The sequence below is a fragment of the Vanellus vanellus genome (assembly GCF_965231255.1).
Source record: "Vanellus vanellus genome assembly, chromosome: 1".
Classification (NCBI taxonomy): domain Eukaryota; kingdom Metazoa; phylum Chordata; class Aves; order Charadriiformes; family Charadriidae; genus Vanellus; species Vanellus vanellus.
The window spans coordinates 104,917,398-104,938,480 of record NC_138905.1 but is presented as its reverse complement, the minus strand read 5'-3'; the positions used below and the strand labels follow the sequence as shown (position 1 = coordinate 104,938,480).

At 42.0% G+C, this 21,083-nt stretch overlaps 1 protein-coding gene across 4 annotated transcripts; it reads right to left on the bottom strand.

Moving 5' to 3' along the window:
- Window positions 1-822: 822 nt before the first annotated feature.
- Window positions 823-15,590, bottom strand: POU1F1 (POU class 1 homeobox 1; the record flags this gene model as incomplete). 4 transcript variants are annotated; one of them, XM_082483001.1, is made up of 7 exons in its annotated part: window positions 823-1,036; window positions 5,323-5,383; window positions 6,846-7,010; window positions 8,864-9,105; window positions 10,113-10,230; window positions 12,601-12,750; window positions 15,449-15,590. In XM_082483001.1, 7 exons carry the CDS (start codon window positions 15,588-15,590, stop codon window positions 823-825), a joined length of 1,092 nt encoding a protein of 363 aa, XP_082339127.1. The 4 variants fall into 4 exon arrangements, with proteins under 4 accessions (XP_082339127.1, XP_082339128.1, XP_082339129.1 ...); XM_082483002.1 differs by having other exon boundaries at window positions 12,601-12,666; XM_082483003.1 differs by lacking the exon at window positions 10,113-10,230 and having other exon boundaries at window positions 8,864-9,109.
- Between the last annotated feature and the right edge of the window lie 5,493 nt (window positions 15,591-21,083).

Here is a 21,083-nt window from a genome sequence, read left to right as displayed (position 1 = left end):
AATTTACCTGAAACGATTCACTGAAAGGCGTACAGCTGTTGTGAGTGGGTAGCTGAGTTTGAGCCGTTCTTTGGAAAGGCAGGTCTTCTGCTAATGTTCCTCTACCTGGGTCTCAGATCTAGTGGCAGTCCCACAAGATCCCATGGGTATGTCCCATCCTCGGACAGAACTATTGAGCAGTGTCACCACTGCTTGTTTGAGGTCACTTAGTCACCTTCTCTTCCTTGAAGCTCTCGTTTCTCACTGATGCTCAGTGTTCACCCCGGAGATGGGACCCTGCCGTGTGCCTAATGGCTTGCTTACAACCTTGCAAAGGTTAGCGCAGTAAGCATGGGGTGGGGGGCAAAGCACATGCATGGGTCTGCAGAGGCAAGATACTTTCAACACTATAGCTGCTGAGAGCAAGATTTGTTAACTTTCCTTCACATACAATGCAAAGGCTTTGTTTCCTGTGCCTACACGGGGTTCCCCATTAATCATTAAGTGTTCCACAGATGAAAGATAGGCACAGCATAGGGAAACTGCAACTACTTGTGCAACTTGAAAAGCATTTCTGGTTGAATAATGCACGATATGTTCCTTGCAGTTAAGCAGGGACCTCCAACTCTTTAAGTATATACAGTAGCATTTAATTTGTTTCCAACATTTTACATTAAAATCGGGTCTTCCACAACACACTACATCTGAAGCTGGCTATCTTGTAAGAGAAACAAGTGGTTTACTGATTTTTCTTTTTTCTTTTTTTTTTTTTTTTAAGCAACATAGTATTTACAATGTTTACAAAAAGCAAAACAGAAATCCACATCTATACATGGAAAAGCTTTACCGGCATTCGTGATGCTCCTTGATAATAGAACTAAAGGCATTCTGATGTAAACTTGTCTTCACTCTTTTCTCCCTTTGTCTTCTGTTGCAAAACCAAACTCTCACAACTTCTTTCTCAAGATTGAGCCCCTCAGCCATCCTCATAATCTCCTGAGAAGAAGGCTTACTTTGTTCTCCAAAGTGCCTCTCTAGGGCTTCTTTGGCAGCGATACTGGATAAAGGGATAAAATGTCACCTTTAAAAACTTTTCTGATACATTCAGGCTTTCACCACTAGTTCAGAAGAAGGGCCAAGTAAGAGCACCAAAGGTAGTGACTTGGGGTTTTTCCTCTTTTTCTACATAAAGGAAACCTACAGAGCTTAAAGTGCACTGTAGTTCTTTGCTGACACGGACAGCATCACATCTTGCAAAATTTCAGCACAGAGTAATCTAAAGGCGAAACCACCATCAAGTTTGGTGCAATTTCAGTGGTAATCATGAAATGTTTGTGCTTCCTGATGTTCTCTAGGAGATATAGCTGCTAGCTTGACATGAATGGGATCACAGGAATTGGAACAAGCCCGACCACCCATTCTGCCCCAGCCACAGCAGTATCAAGGGGGTTCAGCAAATCTAAATGAACCCTAAATGAAGGTAAATTGAACCTAATGAGGTTCAACAAAAGCAAGTGCAAGGTCCTGCACCTGGGGAGAAAGAATGCAAAGCACCAGTATAGGTTAGGGGTGGACCTGCTGGGAAGTAGTTCTGAGGAGAAGGATCTGGGGGTTGTGGTAGACAGTAAATTATCCATGGCCCAGCAATGTGCCCTTGTTGCCAAAAAGGCCAATGGAATCCTGGGCTGCATAGGGAAGAGTGTGGCCAGTAGGTCAAAGGAGGTCATTCTCCCCCTCTACTCTGCACTGGTGAGGCCACAACTGGAATACTGTGTCCAAGTTTTGGGCTCCCCAGTTCAAGAGGGACAGGGAACTGCTGGAGCGAGTCCAGCGAAGGGCAACTAAGATGATTAAGGGCTTGGAGCATCTGCCTTATGAGGAAAGGCTGAGAGAGCTGGGACTCTTTAGCCTGGAGAAGAGAAGGCTGAGAGGAGACCTTATTATGGCGTACAAGTATCTAAAGGGTGGGCTGAAGGAGGATGGAGCCAGGCTCTTTTCAATGGTTCCCAGTGACAGGACGAGGGGCAATGGGCACAAGTTAGAACACAGGAAGTTCCGTTCAAATACACGGAAACACTTCTTTACGGTGAGGGTGACAGAGCACTGGCACAGGCTGTCCAGGGAGGTTGTGGAGTCCCCTTCCCTGGAGATTTTCAAGACCCGCCTGGATGCAGTCCTGAGTAATGTGCTCTGGGCAATCCTGCTTTAGCAGGGGAGTGGGACTAGATGTTCTCTAGAGGTCCCTTCCAACTCTGAAAACTCTGTGATTCCGTGATTCTGTGAAATGCACATTACTGGGGTTACCTGGCTGTACCAAATCCCTTGGGCTTACAAAGGGGAAGAGCTCCATCACTTACAATTTGAGAAATGTATCAAGTTCTGCACCTTATTTTGTTATAGAGAGGGCACAAGAGTCTTTTCTAGAAATCACAGAGATTACGGCAAGCTGTTTCAGCAATCATCGCATTTACTGAAAGCCTGCCTTACTCTATTCCTCACAGTAGGCAGTGACCAAAGTTGAGCGCTTCAATAAACAAAATAAGTTAAGACTGGTATCTTTCCTTATTGCCAGATAGAACTTGCTTCTTGTTCGTATTACAGATTCTCAGAAAACAGAGTATCTGCGACACGCTGGTGTGCCACCAGGATGCATCCAAAATGCTTCAGCAGTAGCTCTAATGTCTTTGGACACAAGAGGGCACTTCATGCATTATTCTGGAAATGCAGTGCAGGTATTTCTGCTACAGAAATACATAAAGTGTCAGCTGGAGTTCTAGTTATTTCATTACTTCACCTGTAATATGTTGTTGGTCTTTCATTTATAGGTCTGTCCTGGGTTGAGTGATACAGGACTAATTTCTCTTTCAGTAATTTTACTTTGCAGTAAAGTCTCTTCTAATGCTTGGGAAAACTGCACTTTTAGAAGACTCCAGTGTCTGAATTTGTGAAAATATTTACTTTACAGCCAGCTATGGTGTGTGAGTTTCAAAGTCTCGGTGTCTTTGAGCTCACCAGGTGCAGGGATGAGGAGGCACTTGACCCAAGCTGGCCAACGGGGTTATTTCATGCCATGATCATCACATTCAATGTAAGTTAGAAAGTTTGCTGATGAGTTCTCTCTCCCTTGATGGCTGCCATCCTGAGAACTTTGTGCCCCGGTGCCGGACCCCTGAGGCCTTCCCTTCCTCCCGAAGCCACAGCACTCGCAGTGTCCCACATTTGCTGTCCAGTGCTGGGAGTGCACAGCTGCCTACTGATATAACTGGCTGACTATAATCCTCATGTATTTTACATTGCTGTCGGGATCAATACTGGTTCCTTAGTATTACTAATGTCAATTATTTAGTCTTATTCTATTAAATCTCTTTATATTTCAGGCCCCAGGTTTCCTTGTTTTTTCCCAATTCCCCTTCCTGGGTGGGGAGGGGTCATTGGGTGATACAGTAATTGTCTAAATGACAATAAATTGTGGCTTCTTCAAACCATAACAAGGCCTATTTCACAATATTTAGTAACATTACTAAAACTATGTAATTGATAGCATGTTGTTCTATACACACAGAAGTATAGAAACATCATTGGTTTTGACTAACAGTTTCGTAGGCATTCTGATCAAAGTAGAAAAGAAAATTACTTCCACAAATTTGAATTAAGTATTTTTCACTCAGGGTATGACTAACCTAATTTATTTAGTGAGACTTTTTTTTTTTTTAATGTCTAGTTTGGCTTCAAATATCCTTTAAGAATTGCTAAGAGCACGGCTGCAGTTCATATAAAGTCCATCTCACTGACTAGTTTGAGGTCTTTAAACCAAGGTTCCGTATGCCTTCAAAGGAACAAATAATATTTTCTTACTACGTGGGATTTGGTAGTGAACTTTCCCTCAATTATCTGTGCCCTTGACAACCTGCCATATTTGATACTCCCAGTGCAGTGGAGTTAGATGAAAAAGTAGGAATAATTAAAAAATACTTAATATGAGGACTGAATTCCTCAATAGCTGTTAAAAAATAACACCAAAACACACAATGTTAGATGAGCAGTCTTCAGTGGGCTCCTCTAGCCAGAGGAAAACACCTAGGATGGAGGTCCTCTCAACTCTTAGCTCTTACGCAGGCCATACTGCATGAACTGGCAAGGTCTTGGCACTGCCGTTCAAATCGGTACTGGCTCGGAGAGAACCTGAGAGGGGAAATTGGCCTCCCAAGAGTAAAACTTCATCCCTTGTGAGGTGCTGTGATGAGCAAATGAGCTATGAAACATCCCCCATCCCCAACTCACTCCTAACTGAGGGGCATCCCATCAGAGGAATATTTACTCCAAAAGTCAGAGAAAAATCACATCTTCACTTTATTCCTTATATCAAAGGCAATATGACTCAAAAAAGAAGTCTCAAGTTGTATGCAAAAGGAAAAGGTACGTGTTGTGGCTGTGGGGTTCTGAGGTTGTGGGACAGTAGAGCAGCCTACGTCTCTGGGAGGTGGCACGGGGCAGCGGGAAGCATCCCTGGGCAAAGAACAGGCACTTCACTGCGAGAGGTAGGGCCTGGCAGCACCAGGGTTGTGCCCAGAGGCAGCCAAATTCCCTTCCTGTGGAGGAATGCTACAGCTCCTTGTAGGTCCCTTGAGTGAATTCTTCTTCACCAAAGATTAGAAGAGTCTGAGATATCTAAAGGAGAAGGAATTACCCCATGTTCTCATTTTGCCTGTCCGGTATTGGTTTTTGTAATATGATTTGCCAGGCTACTTGATTTCCATATGGAGTTGAGGCTAGGTAGATGGTAGTCGCTGACCACCAGACATGTGAGAAGCAAGAGAAGGAAATTTCCAGTACAACTGCCTTTTTTTCCATTTGGCTCATTAAAGCGCTTCTTTGGGAACTCCAAATAATGCAATGACAGAGGATAGGGACGGGGATCCTATATTATGTGTAAAAGCTTGCTCTCAAACTTAAGAGCTCAATGTTCTGGCAAAATAATGCCATTTGTTTTAGTATAAAGTAGAACCTCCCAAAATGAAAAGAAAGGTGCTCCGATACCTTATTCACTACATAGACATCATCAAATTTGGGTAGAATTGGAATAAAATATTGTTTCATATTAAAGTATGTTGTCATATGTTGAAAAAAAAAGTCTTTAATTGGGAAAAATAGCATATTTGTAACAAATTGGGGGTTTGGGGGGTAATGCTGTTATTTTTCACTGGAATGTTACAAAACAGTGAAACATTTTGAAACATTAGCTATAGAGATTCATTAATAGAAAATAATGCTTTGATTTCAAGCCCAAGAAAAAGAAGCATCTTAGCCAAAGGGTAAACATGTAACACCCTAAATATTTATTACCTTATGGTGGTTCTGCGCTTCCTCTTCCGCTCATTCACTCCCACTTTTTCATTGTATAAAGCTGCATTAAAAACAAAAGAAAACCAAACCCAGCAGTTACCTTCACAGGGGATGGAAAACAAGCACATCTCCAGAAAAAAAAAAAAGTCCCTTCCTCTGAAGACAGAAGTGAGCTATTAGAGAATGCCGCTGAGTAAGAGCAGCACCACACACAGGAACACTTTTTTCTTTGGTTGGTCATTGTTTTGCCTCCGGCTATAAATGGTTATAAGCAACAATTGTGCACCACCGGTAAAACTGCAAACAGCGCTGACTCTGTGCCTGTGTACCTGGGGAGCAGTACTTCAGCCCCCTCCTTTTGAATTCCTCCTGCCCTGCAGGGTACAGTCTGGGCACATGGAGTCCATTTTCATACCCCTCGGCTCACCCTCTTTCTTCAGACATACAGCCTTGGCTCCCAACCCCATTTATTCATCTGCCTCTTCCGCCCCGCTTTCTGATGGACAAGTGCCCTCTCACTTTTCAGGGGCCGCTGCCTGCACGCATGATCTTACCCTGCAGCTCACGGCTGTAATGCTGCTCAGGTACTCAGCAGCTGCTACCCGCCCCGAACCCTTCACGAGCGATTCTGGCAACCTGCCGGCCACATTAGGAGAGCGTCTGGTTTCTAGCGCCGTGACAGAGGAAGGAAGCTTTCTACATTTGGTTCAAAGGAAACTGAAGTGTGTGGCAGAAGCAGCTGTTTAACAATGTTTCCTACTGTTGAATACAATAGCAAATCCAAAAAGCGGCATTAATATCTTCTTCTCTTTCTTCCCATGCCACCGAGCGCTGCACAGTGGTAGGCCTGGCTTTCGCTGTCACCTCCAGGCATACTGCTTCCCAGCATCACAATTCACCCGGCTGAAAAGGTTGTTCTTTAAAACAACCCCTTTCCTTTAAATCAGCCAACCTGTTCTAAAGTAGGCTTTGCCCGGTGAACCCCATGACTCTTCCTGCAACTGGAAGTAATGGGGCAAAAGGAAGGGAATCCCCTAGCTGGAAAAAGGTCGCATCAAACACCTCTATGCCATGCTCTTCTTCTTCAGAGTTTAAAGACCACTGCCTCAGCTGAACTCAAATCCCTTCCCCAAAGCCACATCTTGTATGCCAGAGGTTGGAAAGGATGTCCTTTGCTAGTGAAGAATCCCCATACACTGCTAAATGGGCTGTCCCGCGGATCCTAATCACAGCTCTGACCTGTGCTACAGCAGCGGAGCCAGTTTGCTGGGATGGAACTGAAAGAAATTACTTCCAGTAGGCCAAGTGATATTTCTGCTAGTCTGTACACTCCATGCTTTTCAGTTTGCCCCTCCTTGCTCACCCAAAAAAAGATAACCACAATTTAATATAAGCACACCTTAGTATTTAAAGTTGATAAAACAAAACCTTCAGCCTATGGAAGACACGTACCAGTCCTTCAACATATATATAGAATTTTGGTTTAAATGCAAATCAATATTTAGAGGATTTCAATTCTCTACCTCCTACTTGTTCTGCTTCCTCCAGCCACTTGGACAGTATCGATTTCAGTTTGCACGCGTTCTTGAAACTCAGCTGCAAGTTTTCAAACCGGCAAATAGTAGTTTGGCTGAATTCAGAGCCATGCACAGCAGCCAGTGCTTCTCCAACGTTGGTTTGTGTATAACCTGTCAAAAATGAAGAGAAAAAAGTCACTTTGGAGCTTTCTAGAAACGGTCACTTTCCTTGAGACACTTAGCTCTTCACTGCTGACTTTTATGACCAGCGTGTGCCTGCAGTGTCTTCAGGATGGGCTTTTGGCAGAGGTCCCTGCAGCTGACTCTAAGCTCACCTCAGAGATGCGTTCAGTCTCCTGTTGATTTCAGTGGAGTTCTACACTGATTTAGCGGAGTTTTATACTCTGAGATTAGGGATTTGAGAAGGATGCAGACACCCTGTATCTTTCTCTCTATAGATGGTGCAATGGCAACATGCTAATCCCTGGCAGCACTGCTGGTCTCCTCTCATATGTTGCAACAACGCAGTTGAAGCGATCAGAGAAACGCTGCAGTTTCCATGCAGACACTGACTTTGTAGCAGCAGCTCCCTGTTGAGTGCTCTGAATGCGTATCCGCCACGTTCAGGGGTCTGGATAGTCGTCCTCCCTTCCTGCCTCTGTGCCAGGACCAGCAGAATCTCTTTAGATGCTGAATGTCTCACGAGGCAGCTTTTACCTCCATTTTGATTGCACTAACTTTGTGTCTCTCAGTCGCAGACCCACGGCCCGTATTAACTCTGCCTTCCCTTGTAAAGCTCAACCTCACATCAGTTGTCCTGTGCGAAGTGATTTTTCCCCTCAGAGCATTAAGCCCAGTCTTACAGGCTCCACGTCATTTGTTTGCATCAGAGGAAGTTTTGTTCCCTCACAAATTCAGGATGAAGATGCAGTAATAATTACAGTGATTAACATCATGGGGCTTAGAAAATCTTTCCATTGCTGTGGTTGACATTAAGTACATGATATACAGCAAAACTGACCAAGCTGCAAATGCTATTTTAAACCCTAACTTTTTGTTTCAGTCTTTATTTTTACGCTGCAAACGGAACACACTGTCTTTATAGCTGTTGAGGTAATGCATATATACCTGTAATAACCTTATATTTTTTTTTACATTTATAGAGCTAGATTTTTGTAGGATGCCCTATTTTGTAATGATACAATATAATGTTTTAAGCAATAATGTAAAAATTGCAATTCTTCATTCAGAGTACCCAGTGCTCATAAGTGGGATGAATCTGCAGCACCAAATATCTTTTTTTTTCAGTGCAGTTCAAACAAGGATGAGATGGGCTTTTACCTTGCAATGTACCTCAATCCTTCTGTAGAAAGGAGAAATTCCCTACAGATGAGAAAGACAGGGCTCGGTCCACCTTTGTCCTCAGCTAGGACTGCCCAGTGAAGGAAAAGCAGCTCCCCAGAGACCCACTAATGCGATCCATCTTGCATCAGCCCCAGTAGTTACCAGCAAGCAACAAAGATACCCATTGCTGCTGTACTTGTGCCTTGGCACAGGAAAAACAAAATAGGAAGAGAAGCTTCCCACTGGTGTGAAAGATTTGCCATGGATATTGCCCATCTTGTGTACTAAAATGACATTGCACCATCTTGTGAGATGGAGCACTTCATGGACATAAGAGGTGAGAGCATGCATTGCCCTAAGTTGCAGAAATTTTGGGGCTGTGCAAAGTAATGCACCTGCTACTGACTGTAATTTAATGAGCAGCAGTAATTTTCTCTGCCCTTAAGACAAATAATTGAAGGGCGGGAAAGTTCAAAGCCACTTTCTGCGTACTAAGTTGCAAAAACCTGAATTTCATTAATTCTGTGCAAGTCTTCTAGGAATGGAGAAAGCTTGGCAGTGCAAGGCAGGAATAGAGTTGTGATTAGACAACTGCAGAGGCTAGAATGTAAAACGTTCAGAAATAATTAGGCTTCAATTGGAATTTTTCAGCCTTTTGTTTGTGGACATAAAGCACATACCCAGCTTAATTCTCCGCAGCTTGAATTCATTAGCAAATTTCTCCAGTTCCCTGATTTCAGGGGAGTCCATGTCGATTGGCTCTTCGACAGACTTGCTTTTTCTGCGGAACTCCTGCTTGAAGTCTACAGCGGTGGGATCGTCTGCGAGGAGGGACTGGTGCATGGAGGTGAAGCTGTGGCCCAAGGCACAGGAGCTGGCGCTCAGGGCATGCTCCGGGAATTTATAAAGGCAAGGGGTCAGGCTACCTGAGCAATGCCAGAAAGAAAATGCGGACCAGTTATTCTTCACTGCTACACAATAAAAACGTGCCTTCATCATCTCATAACCCATGTCTGTAGTATTTATCATATAACATATGCAAAAGTATCCAAGAGTGAGGATCTCCTAGGAGATAACGGTCTCTCTCGTGCCCATACATGAAAACAAACCAACATCCACTTTCACAGGCCAAAGCCATTCCATTTCATAGCAAACTGTGATGCACTTAAATAAGATGGTAAATGGTCCAAACTTAAACAAGCAACAATCCGAGGCCTCAGCTGGCACAACACGACTGACTGATCTATGTCATTTTGAGCATCTAAAATGTGCCAGTTTCTATTTTCTGGTACAAAGAATATTTCCATGTAAATACCATTTGATGCTCAGACAAGATACTATCTTGGTTTAGCTTTAGCATAAAATTTGTTTGAGGAAAGTACACAGGTAAGAGCTCAAAGAAGAAAAAAAAACAACAAAACAAACCCAAATCAAAACACATTCAGAATAACCATTCTGGCTTAAAAAGAAATTGCTCAAGGGAAAAACAAAACTGACTTATGCCACCTTTTGTTCATAAATATCAGACTTAACATGGAGATTCAGTTACAAGTGAAGGCATTTTTTTCACTAGATATTGTACATAGACCTAAAGAGTCTCTGACCTGAAGGGGAGAAAAAATCATTGGAGAAACACGAACTCTTCAGTGTATCTGAAGCAGCCAGCAAATTGCAGGTTCTCAGGACATCCTTCCCAATTTTCTAAATTACACAAAACTTTGTAGCGGAACTCAGAGCTTCATTAACTTCCCACCCCTTCCTCCATATGCTTTTCTTGTCTTCACTGCCCCGATTGCTCTCACCAGCATTGGAGGTTCTAACCCCATAGGAATATTTTATATGCTTCACACAGGATAACCACAAAAAAAAAAAAAAAAAAAAAAAAGATTTTCTCATAGAATAAAGGAAAAGACTAAAAAAGTGAAGGACTTGCTTTGCAAGGTGCTGACACTGTTTACCACGTTGGGATGAGGCATGCTGCATGTCTGTAAGATGCGACTCTGGGAGAGACTTGCTGATAGCATCTCTGGAGTTGCAGGCTTGATGCCTAAAAAAAAAAAAGTAAGGGTAAAAGAAAGAAAGGAGAAAAATCGAGATGTACTTATTTTGGAATAAAAAAAAAAGAAAGAACTGAGCAATAATTTTTGTTTAATACCTATTCACTTTTCCATAGGAACAACGCCAGGAATGTTTGCAACAGACACATACATGCACAAAGAAATGGGAGCATTTGGGCATTTGCACACTGTGAAGGAAATCTAACCTCTGTCCCTAAAAAGTCCTTATTCAGATGTATTCGTCTATGCTGACTCACTCTAATATTTCCTTCATTCTTAAGTGAAATAAAATGCTGAGTTTCATTTTGGATTAGCTCAGAGTCATGATTATTTCCTGTGAGTTATGTTTCATAGAATCATCTAGGTTGGAAGGGACCTTTAAGATTGCATCCAACCATTAACCTAACACTACCAAAACCACCACTAAATCATGTCCCAAAGCACCACGTCTACCCATCTTTTAAATAGCTCCAGGGATGGTGATTCAACCACTTCCCTGGGCAGCCTGTTCCAATGCTTAACAACCCTTTTGGTGAAGAAATCTTTCCTAATATCTATCCTAAACCTACCCTGGTGTAACTTAAGGCCATTTCCTCTTGCCCTATCACCTGTTACTCGGGAGAAGAGACCAACATACGTCTCACTATAACCTCCTATCAAATAGCTGTAGAGCGCAATAAGGTCTCCCCTCAGCCTCCTCTTCTCCAGGCTAAACAACCCCAGTTCCCTCAGCCGTTCCTCATAATACTTGTTCTCTAGACCGTTCACCAGGTTTGTTGCCCTTCTCTGGACACGCTCCAGCACCTTGATGTCTTTCTAGTAGGGAGGGGTCCAAAACTGAACACAGTATTTGAGGTGGGGCCTCACCAGTGCTGAGTACAGGGGGATGATTACTTCCCTAGTCCTGCTGGCCACACTATTCCTGATACAGGCCAGGGTGCTATTGGCCTTCTTCGCCACCTGGGCACACTGCTGGCTCATATTCAGTCGGCTGTCCACCAACACCCCCACGTCCTTTTCTGCCAGGCAGCTTTCAAGCCACTCTTCCCCAATCCTGTAGCGCTGCATGGGGTTGTTGTGACCCAAGTGCAGGACCAGGCACTTGGCCTTGCTGAACCTCATATCATTGGCCTCAGCCTATCAATCCAGCCTGTCCAGATCCCTCTGTAGAGCCTTCCTACCCTCAGGCAGATCAACATTCCCGCCCAACTTGGTGTCATCTGCAAACTTACTGAGGGTGCACTCAATGCAGATCATTAATATTAAACAGAACCAGCCCCAATACTGAGCCCTGGGGAGTACCACTTGCGACCGGCCGCCAACTGGATTTAACTCCATTCACCACAGCTGGGACCGGCCATCCAGCCAGTTTTTTACCGAGTGAAGTGTATGCCCATCCAAGCCACAAGCAGGCAGTTTTTCCAGGACAATACTGTAGGAAATGGTGTCAAAAGCTTTACTTAAAGTCCAGGTAAACAACATCCACAGCCTTTCCCTTGTCCACTAGGCAGGTTCACCTTGTCATAGAAGGAGATCAGGTTTGTCAAGCGGGACCTGCCTTTCATGAACCTGTGCTGACTGGGCCTGATCACTTGGTTGTCCTGCATATGTGATGCAATGACACTCAGGATGATCTGCTCCATAACTTTCCCCGGCACTGAGGTCAGACCGACAGGCCTGTAGCTCCCTGGATTCTCCTTCCAGCCCTTGTGGATGGGTGTTAAATTTGCTAACCTCCAGTCAATTGAGACCTCCCTGGTTAGCTAGGACTGCTGATAAATGATGGAAAGTGGCTTGGTGAGCACTTCTGCCAGCTCCGTCAGTACCCTTGGTTTATTTGGTTCATGGCATTATCTCTTTGACTGCTACTTGAACTTGCATGGAATAAGAGTTCATTTTTCTTACTCAGCCTGAGACATGGAACACTGAGCAGGATGCTAGCACACATTAATGAGTGTAAAAATCCATGACCTGCCTCCTGAATTCAGCTCTCCTTCCATTATGCCACCATTTTATTTAGGGCTCCATCACTTCACAAACTGGTAATCCACAGGTATATTGGGTACATCACTCCTGGTTCCTCAAAAAGTAATGATCACCAGGGGAAGGGGACATAGGTGAGCAAAAAGAGCAGCACTGTCCCAGTCTTGTCTAGAGAAATAAAATACAGGGTGATTTCCTGAGAGACGCAGAAGTTTGGGGAAACTCTGGGTACTGACCCCTAATTTCCTAACCCTTTTTCTAGTGCCTTAACCCCAGTCCTGTCTTCTTTAGCAACTGTCTTCAATCAATCCCTCTAAAGGAAAACTGGCCAAAATCAACATGCTAATAGCTCACCCAGTTGAGAGCATGTCTCTTACCTGCCATCACCCCGTAGGTAGATGGTTGATTTCCATAATGACAGGAAGGCACAGAGTAATGAAGGCCTGCCGAAGCATTTCCCGAAGTTGTCATGGCAAAGCAGATATGGGAGCATATAGGAGTTTGGATCAAAGACAAAACAGACGGGACTGGTGAGAAAATGTGTGAGGATTCAAGACATAACCTTTACATTCAGAGGCAGACAGTATCCTTGCATGCAGTTTTGCTGTGCATTCAGTAAGCATTTAACTCTGGGCCATAACCGTCAGGTTAGCACTGCTGGAAGTCCAGACACTTGGCCAGGTCGCACCAGACAAGGCTGCCAGTATAAATAGTGAGATACCCTCTGAGCCAAGACCAGAAATTGTCATGCTGTGGTCTCGATGCATTATTTTTAGTATAATCTATGGGCATAATCTGATTTACACATACTGCTGAGCAAGGAAAGCATTGAACTCCTCAGTAGGAGACCAGTTCCTCTCCCCACCCAACTTCCACATACCATTTCATTTAATCTTACATAAAAACTTGCTCTATGATCCCAGAAAATTGATTGGCTTCACTGTCATGCAAACCCCACAGCGAACACAGGCATCAAGAAAGGCAATATTTTATGCATGCCTAAGACCTGGGTTTCCAAAAGCAGCAGTTTGGGACATTTGTTTTGAGGCATCCAGAAGTTACACTTTCTTAAGTGCCAAGCCACCAAAAATATTCCAGAGTGTTTTGGCAAGGTGGTAGGGAAACAGAATGATAGACTCTGGGCTCTTCTAAAAAGTTAGGTCTAAATCAAAGTTTTCTATCATCAGCACCAACAAACACACAATTAATTTATCTCCAGTGTTTTCACAGGGGTGTCTCAGATCTGTGCTCAGTAATCACCAGTGCCTGAAGAATCAGACAATTTTTACTGAAGAGAAAATGAGAGAGATGGCTGTTTCTCGTGCATAAGTAGGCACAGAAATGCACATTCTGTCCCCTCTAACAACTACTGTAAAGTATAATATTAAAAATTCATGTTAGTGAACATTCAGATATGTAAAATTGCAATTCAGAGCACACATTCCAGTTGCTCAAAACAAGGTAATCAATTAGGGATTAAAGTTTCTGTTTTTTACAACTGTAATCATAACAGTAAAAAGTCCTGTTTAGATACACTTACACAGACATAAAATCTACTAAAACAGGCATGCTTATACTGGCATTAATGCACCAAAAATAAAAATTGCATTAATAATAATGCATTTAGAGCAATGCAACTTTTCTGTTGAGATAAGATCTTTTTCCCCTATTATTTCATAATCCATAGACTAATTTTTACGCATAAAAATAGCATTTTCAACTTGCTAATAAGAATTAAAAATTACATAGTAAGGATGATACTATTTAAATTAAATAATAACAATTCAAGAGTTAAGGATACTGCAGAACATCAGCTGTATGACATGGTATAGTATTTGAACAGAAGTATATTCACCTCTATTTTGTGATGCAGAATTGTTACCTGCATTTTAAAAAATGTTGACATTGAACATATGTCGTCATTCAAAATTCTTTCATGTCTACTTTATGCACAAATTCTCCTTAGATGCTTTCACCAAGGTGGCATTTTTAATTACAATTTCTGAATCTATGTACAAAATTTGTAAACCTTTACTCATTATAGTTAGCACCCTCTGTCACTACTTCCATTCTCACAGGGTCACCTGCTAGATGTGATCCTGCAAACAAAATTCCCACTGACTACACCCATTTGTCCTTGGGTGGGAACTGCAAAATATCAAAACCCAAATCTGAAGCAGATGAACAAATGTGTTTGGCTGGCTGTCACCATATAATTTTTATTACAAATCAGATGAATCTAGAAAATACTACTGTGATACAGATACATAAATTTGGCCTCAAACAAAATCTAAATTCATCTTTTCCCTACTACCACTGCTAACCGACAGTCATATTAAGATATTTTGAGCTTCCTGCTTAATGTTTAAGATCCTGTTATCTATCACCAGTCCTTAGTTTTGATTACTTACAGGCTTTTTCTTCTCATTAAAATGTTTTATTACCAATGCCTTTCAGGAGAAGGCTAGTTTCTTGTTAAGACTCCAAGTGAAATTTTTACCTTAATGCAATTTCAAATAAATCAAAACTATTTCTTTTTCTGTTCCTGAAAGCTTTCCATCAAGAATTCCTGTATTCTAGAACCCCGCTTCTGCAGGTTTAAGGCTGCAAGAAAACTCTCTTTCTTTCTCTGTCTCTCTCTCAGATAGTTCAATGATTACATCATCCTAGTATTTAAATGCAATTAATTGGATTATATACGCAAATACAGAAAATTCAAAAATAATGATGAGACTTCTGCCACCAATTTTGAACATCCCACTTAAATCTTAGTCTTGATTCAGTATGCAAAATGCCTTGTAAAGCAATTCCCCAAATGATATTTAGACCTGACCTGGTTTAAATACATTTCCTATTTAAAGTAATTTAAAGTATTTTACACTTTCAAATAATTTACATAACACTTGTCACTGATAACTATATAGTCATAACAACAGTGAGAGTGTTTGAGCCTGATCTAAATTTATGCATTGGTAGCATCCTTGAGCTTAATCTTGTTACAAACTTAGACAAAGCTACACATTTAGCTAAAACGCAAACATTTGGGGTTTTCCTGATTTATTCATCGTGCAGAGTATTCTGAAAATGCTTCCACTTTAATGCAGTCCCAATCACACACAGCATTGATACCAAACACTTTACATATTGCAGAACTCGATGAACATGAATCACCCAAAAGCCTTACAAATGAGAGTTACTGAGAGCAAGATTATTTTTAAAAAGTACCTGTAGACACAACATTGGTGGCATGGTTAGAAACCGGCAGGCACTCTGCGGCGCTGTGATGCATTATCAGAGGCAGAGAGGGAGAAGAGTCAGAATTCAAGGGTACAAAGGTGTCAGATGAAGCAAACGCTTGGCAAGTCATACCCTCCAACAGGCAAGAGAGCCGCTTGCCCCTGGTTTCTAACAGAACAGATCCTGCACGATTAACGGCAGCTCCAACTCTATTCCAGGCTTTTTACCTGCATATACATATACAGGAGGGCTCCAGAGCACAGGGAGGTCGTGTGCAGGTATTTATACCACTAGGAAATCCCTTTATCCATTTTAATGTTCTTTTCCCAGCAATATTGCTATACTGCTATAGAGCCTCCTTCCTTCCCACACAAACACAATACGTGTCCAATTAATGGCGGGGGGGGATGGGGAGAAGAGGGAAACCAGAGACGTGATTTGACAGATATTTTCAATTAGGTCTTTTGTGAAGAACAATGACCAGAAAAAAATATAAAAGTATCGTCTCCAAAGTCGATAGCAATGAGACAAGTATGTTTAATAGTAAGTAAGTTTCCACAGTTAACACCTGCCCCCAAAATCTCATCTGGGCAATTGTCTGGAAGGCGACTCGGCTGAGAGCTCAATCGAAAGTCTGCAAAAGTCAAGCATTATAGCAAAATAATCTAAATTAACCTAATTGTCAGCAGTTGCACTGTGGTCATTTATCTTAACGTATACTAACATAAATCAGAAACGTGTAATATGGAGCAGCTGTATCCAGGAGGAAGTTTCTAAACAGATAGCTTTACATAAGCATGAACTGCTAAAAGTTTATCTAAAGTAAACTCTTGAAAGAGCCCATAGCATCACATAGAACTCATTCACAGTTCCTAGTATTAATTTATACTACCACAGCATCTACAGTTGCATCCAGAAGGGCCCGGCCTTTATTGTGCTATACGCTAAATAAAAGCAGGATCTTTCCTCAAAGAGTTTACTAAGTGATTTGTTGGCATGAGATTGGAATTATTTTGGAGCAGTAAAGAACACGCAGGTTACCCTAAAAGCGATGAAAGTTACTGCAATACACCAAAGTCACATATTCTATATATATGCTGTGCATTTTAAAGGAAAAAATGACACAGATGGTCTATTTAATTTATTTTTACTTTGTAGGAGGTAAAACATACTGTGTGGAGGGCTTTTTGTTTTGTGGTCTGGTTTGGGTTTTTTTTGAATGGTTTCGGTGTGGGGTATTTTTTGTGGTCAAAGATGGTTTGGTTAGACCTTTTATTAATATTTTATGTAAAGATGATGATACTTTCTATGTGTTTGGTATTCCAAACTGGTTCAGATGTCTGAATTAGGATTTTGGCGGCACAGACTTCAGATATGTGACATGGGAGCGATCATACATGTCGTTGTGTTATTTTTCATGGATTATTGCAGAAAAGTGGTATTGCATTGAGCCATTCTGTAGAATCCTTGATATTATCTGTAAATGCCTTTTGCGCAAGGTTGTTTCTGAGGTTGTTGAGAAATTTCAGAAGAATTACTGCATATGGCAAATTGCAAATATGCTTTAACAGTGGTGAGGCTCTACGTTCATAACTACTATCTATACATGCACTTTCATATTTTAAAAATATATAAAAAATTTAAAAGAATCATTGCAATATTACGGAAGATACTGTCATCAAATGAACTGCCATCTGTATTACTTTGGACTTGGCCCAATATATATTAACGCCTGTGGATTCATGAGTGTGCTGACTAATGAGTGAGAACCAAGTCTTGAACTGCAGCATTTCATTCCGCTGAGGGTATATTTGGAACCCATACAGTTCTCAGATCAGAGCACGGCACTGAAGGAAACTATGGCAGAAGTCAACAATGATAACATTTAACACCCTACAGACTATAAGCAATTCTCAAATGGTACATCCTTCTTATGACACAAACAATTTTGTTAGCTCCAATGGCAGATGTGTAACGCTCAGCCAGAGTGCTATGCATAAACTGTTAAGTGAGGGGAAATTCAGCAATTGTTTTAAGAATTTTCACCTCTGGTGACCTTTTCTCCCTCAGCAAGGAGCATCATACATCCACGAGGAGCTTCAGTCCACCTGCCTACTGGGGTTTTGAAGCCATGGGAGAAAACAAAACATTAAGGAAAACTTTACAGCCCTGTCCTTGACAATTATTTTTTTTTTCTCAAATTTCAACAGGTAATATTTCTACTGCAAAGTCATACCTAGATGCAAAAAAGTTGTAGCCTATCCTCAGGTACAAGATGGAGTCTCGCTTCCAGATTTCCATTTCTTCCTGAGGTCAAGAGACTTACCTAACTTTGCCCAGGTACTCAAGCTTTCCAGACCCGTATAGTGCATTAGAGGAGGTTGTAGTAGGTCCATGAAGGATGGTCACCCACAGAAGCTGGGACCAAGAGAGAATGGGAAAGTACATGCAGCCAGAGATCACGAGACATTGAACTTTTCCTCAGAGTACAGTAAAAAGCTGTTCTGTGACACCATCCCAGACACCACCTCAGATGAGTTTTTCATGCCAATGCTATTTAGTGTTGCATTTCGTACTGCTGAATGACTTGGATTTTCATTTTTATGTGTTTGTGCCTCGTTTCCTACTTCTCACTACAGGCAACAACTTCACTATTGTCCTTTGTGTTTTGATTATGACCGAGTTTTCGGTTGCATTCGGTTTAAATAAAAGTTATTTGATGGCTTTTTTGAGGATCCTGAATAGCTAGACTGTTACAAATACTAGGTATTTGACAAATTTCACATTCATCAGGTAGAATAATAGGCCTTATTTCTAACGAGAGTAACACCTCTCTTAAGCTTTGTTACAGCCCTCTGCGGGTACCATGCTAAGTCTGTTACTACTTTTCTGTTCTGCCAAGAAGAATCCATTGGTGGTGAAGCCCTGTCAAGCCAGCCACGCTCAGCTGGTTGGCTGGGCTTCAGATTGTCTTACCCAAAGTTACCCTATGGCTCTGTATATCATAATTTCATGGTCAGTTTCAAAACTCTGCCTCATAGTAGAAGGATTTTGCTGATATTTGCTCTTCTTATCCCAACTCCTATCTAGATCTGCAGTAATAGATACTCTTCTGCTTGTTTAGGGAGGTCCTGGGGCCACATGGATCTGAGAAGTGCCTCCTTACTGCCATGTTGACATCTCAGGAACCTGTATCAGGCCTTTGTCCAAGGAGACTCCATTCCGGCCATGAGAATCATATCATTATGCTAATCATTATGCTAATCATAAGAAAAAAGGATGGTACAGTGCTCATCTCCTATGTCAAGAAGCAATCAGACTTTGGGACTGGAGAAGTCAGGTTGAACTAACAGCAGTTTCTCTCCTTTGACTATGCTCACAGAAGACCCAAGTTTTTTCAGACTGGTGGACCACAAACGAGAGGCCTGGAGTGATGGCATGTTTTTTGTTTGTGTCCTGGTTTGAGGTAAAACAGGACCAATTTTGTTCAGTAATTTTTAGCTAGGCCTCTTCTAACTACTGAAATTAACAGCATATTGTGCAGACACTGTTAGCTCTCACAGTGATAAGACCTATGTTTACAGCTGATGCCCAGGCATGGTATGCAGAGAGGCTCCTGCTTATACTTATTGCTATAACAGCCACGGGCAGCTTTGTTATGTGCCCTGTTGGAGGGTTGGAAGTGGAAAATTGTAGAGGGGTCCCACCTGTGGGGAGGAGCGGACAAGACAGGTGACCCAAAACTGACCCACAGGGTATTCCATCCCATCTGCCTCATGCTCAGTATAAAAGGTGAGGGATCAAAGGGTCAGCCCTCCTTCTTCAATGGCCGGCATCCGGGGAGGACTCTGTCTGTTCGTCTGCCTTTGATCCTGAATCTAGATCCAGAATCCGGTTCCTGTCCAGTGCTGAGTCCAGTCTGGGACTTCCTCAGTGCCAGCCAGTGACGTGGTTGTCATCCTGGGAGCTTGATACGGTTTTGTATGTATTTCATTATTTCCTTTTTACTTTATTAATAATATTTCATTGAAGTAGTTTAGTTCCTTTTAAACTCATAAGTCTCTTTTTCCCTCCTCTGCCTCTCCCTCTGAAGAGAGGCAGGGGGGAGCACCTGTTGCTTGCCCCATGGTCGGTTCGGCCCAAACCACGACATTTGGTTGGTTGGTTAGTTGGTTGTTTTTTGTTTTTTTTTTTTAAATCTTAATCTTACAGCACTGTAAAGGCTACCCAAGGTACTTTTTTATCTCCTCAGAAATCAACAGGATGTGCCAGTTTATCTACAACCTTTGAGCAGAAACATTCCCCCTTACCTTGCTATATGACCTATATCTGTACTCCCTCCAAACTGCATTCTTTAGACAGACCTGAAAGACAGGACTGCCCTAATTATGTGTTAATAAAACCCAGCCACCATCTCAATCTCAACACTCAACATCCCAAGTTTGGACAGCTTATGGAAACTAAATAGATGTGTCCTTTTCTGGTAAGAGAGTGCCTTATGAATTAGAAAGTCTTCACTGGACATTATCAAGTGGACCAGGTAATATACATGGAAGTCATTATCACCCAGAGACCCTTCTCTTCCTTTACTTCTGAACTGTCTTCTAGTACTTAAAAATGAAAGAGTAGCAGTTCATCTGAGGGTTTCTGGTGTGAATTTCAGACCTGCAGCCACCTACTGAAAGAGCATCCCTTTTCTACTTACAAGCACCCTTAAAAATTCAGTGGCGGTTTTCTGCCCTGAGACACAGACCCCTATTCTCCATTTGGATGGTGATATGATCTTGGTAAATGTCACAGTAAAGCCCATCTACCCATTCCTGGATCCTCATTTGAAAACAATCTTTTGAGTGGCTATTAATTCTACAAGGAGGACTAGAGAAAATGAAGATTTTAATGACAGTCAATTTTTACACTGTCCATTATGGCATAATGCTGAGCTCACTTTAATTTCTTCCCTTAAGTTATTTCCAATTTTTACTTCATGTTAGGTGGCTGCTTCTTTTCCCTCTAAATCTGTTCTAATTGAATCCCAAAATACTGAAGAGAGCCTTTAAAAATCCTTTGAGTTTTTGCTTAGACAGAATTAAGTTATCTGTTTTCATTGCAGAAAGATCCCTTCACATGATCTTCTCAGCTTAGAAATAGCCTCTCATTGTAGGCTCTTGGGACTGGCTGTAAGACAACCAGGGGAAGCACCGCCATTTGCTCCACAGGAGCACCTCTGTTCCCAAAAGTAGACCCCATGCTGATTGACAACATGGAATTTCATCCTCACCTTTGCCAAGCACTACATAATTGCAAAGGAAATCAGGCATAATTCAGATCTTAGTAGCATCATTCATTCCTTCCTTTTTCCAGGTCTCCAAACCCTTTTCTAGATAAGTTGAAAATATAAAGCTTGTTCAAATAAAGAGCTGGTAGAGATGGAAGTCTCTACAAGCATAATCATTATGATACTCCAAAGTATCTGAATATGAAATATATGGGCTGAAATATGTCCCACTGAAACAATCACCCACATGTACATTTGCACCCTGGAGAGGGAGTGTGTGTATGGAAATATATATATATGAACACTCGTATATATCTCTGTCTCCCAGTAATGCACCTCAGAGAACCT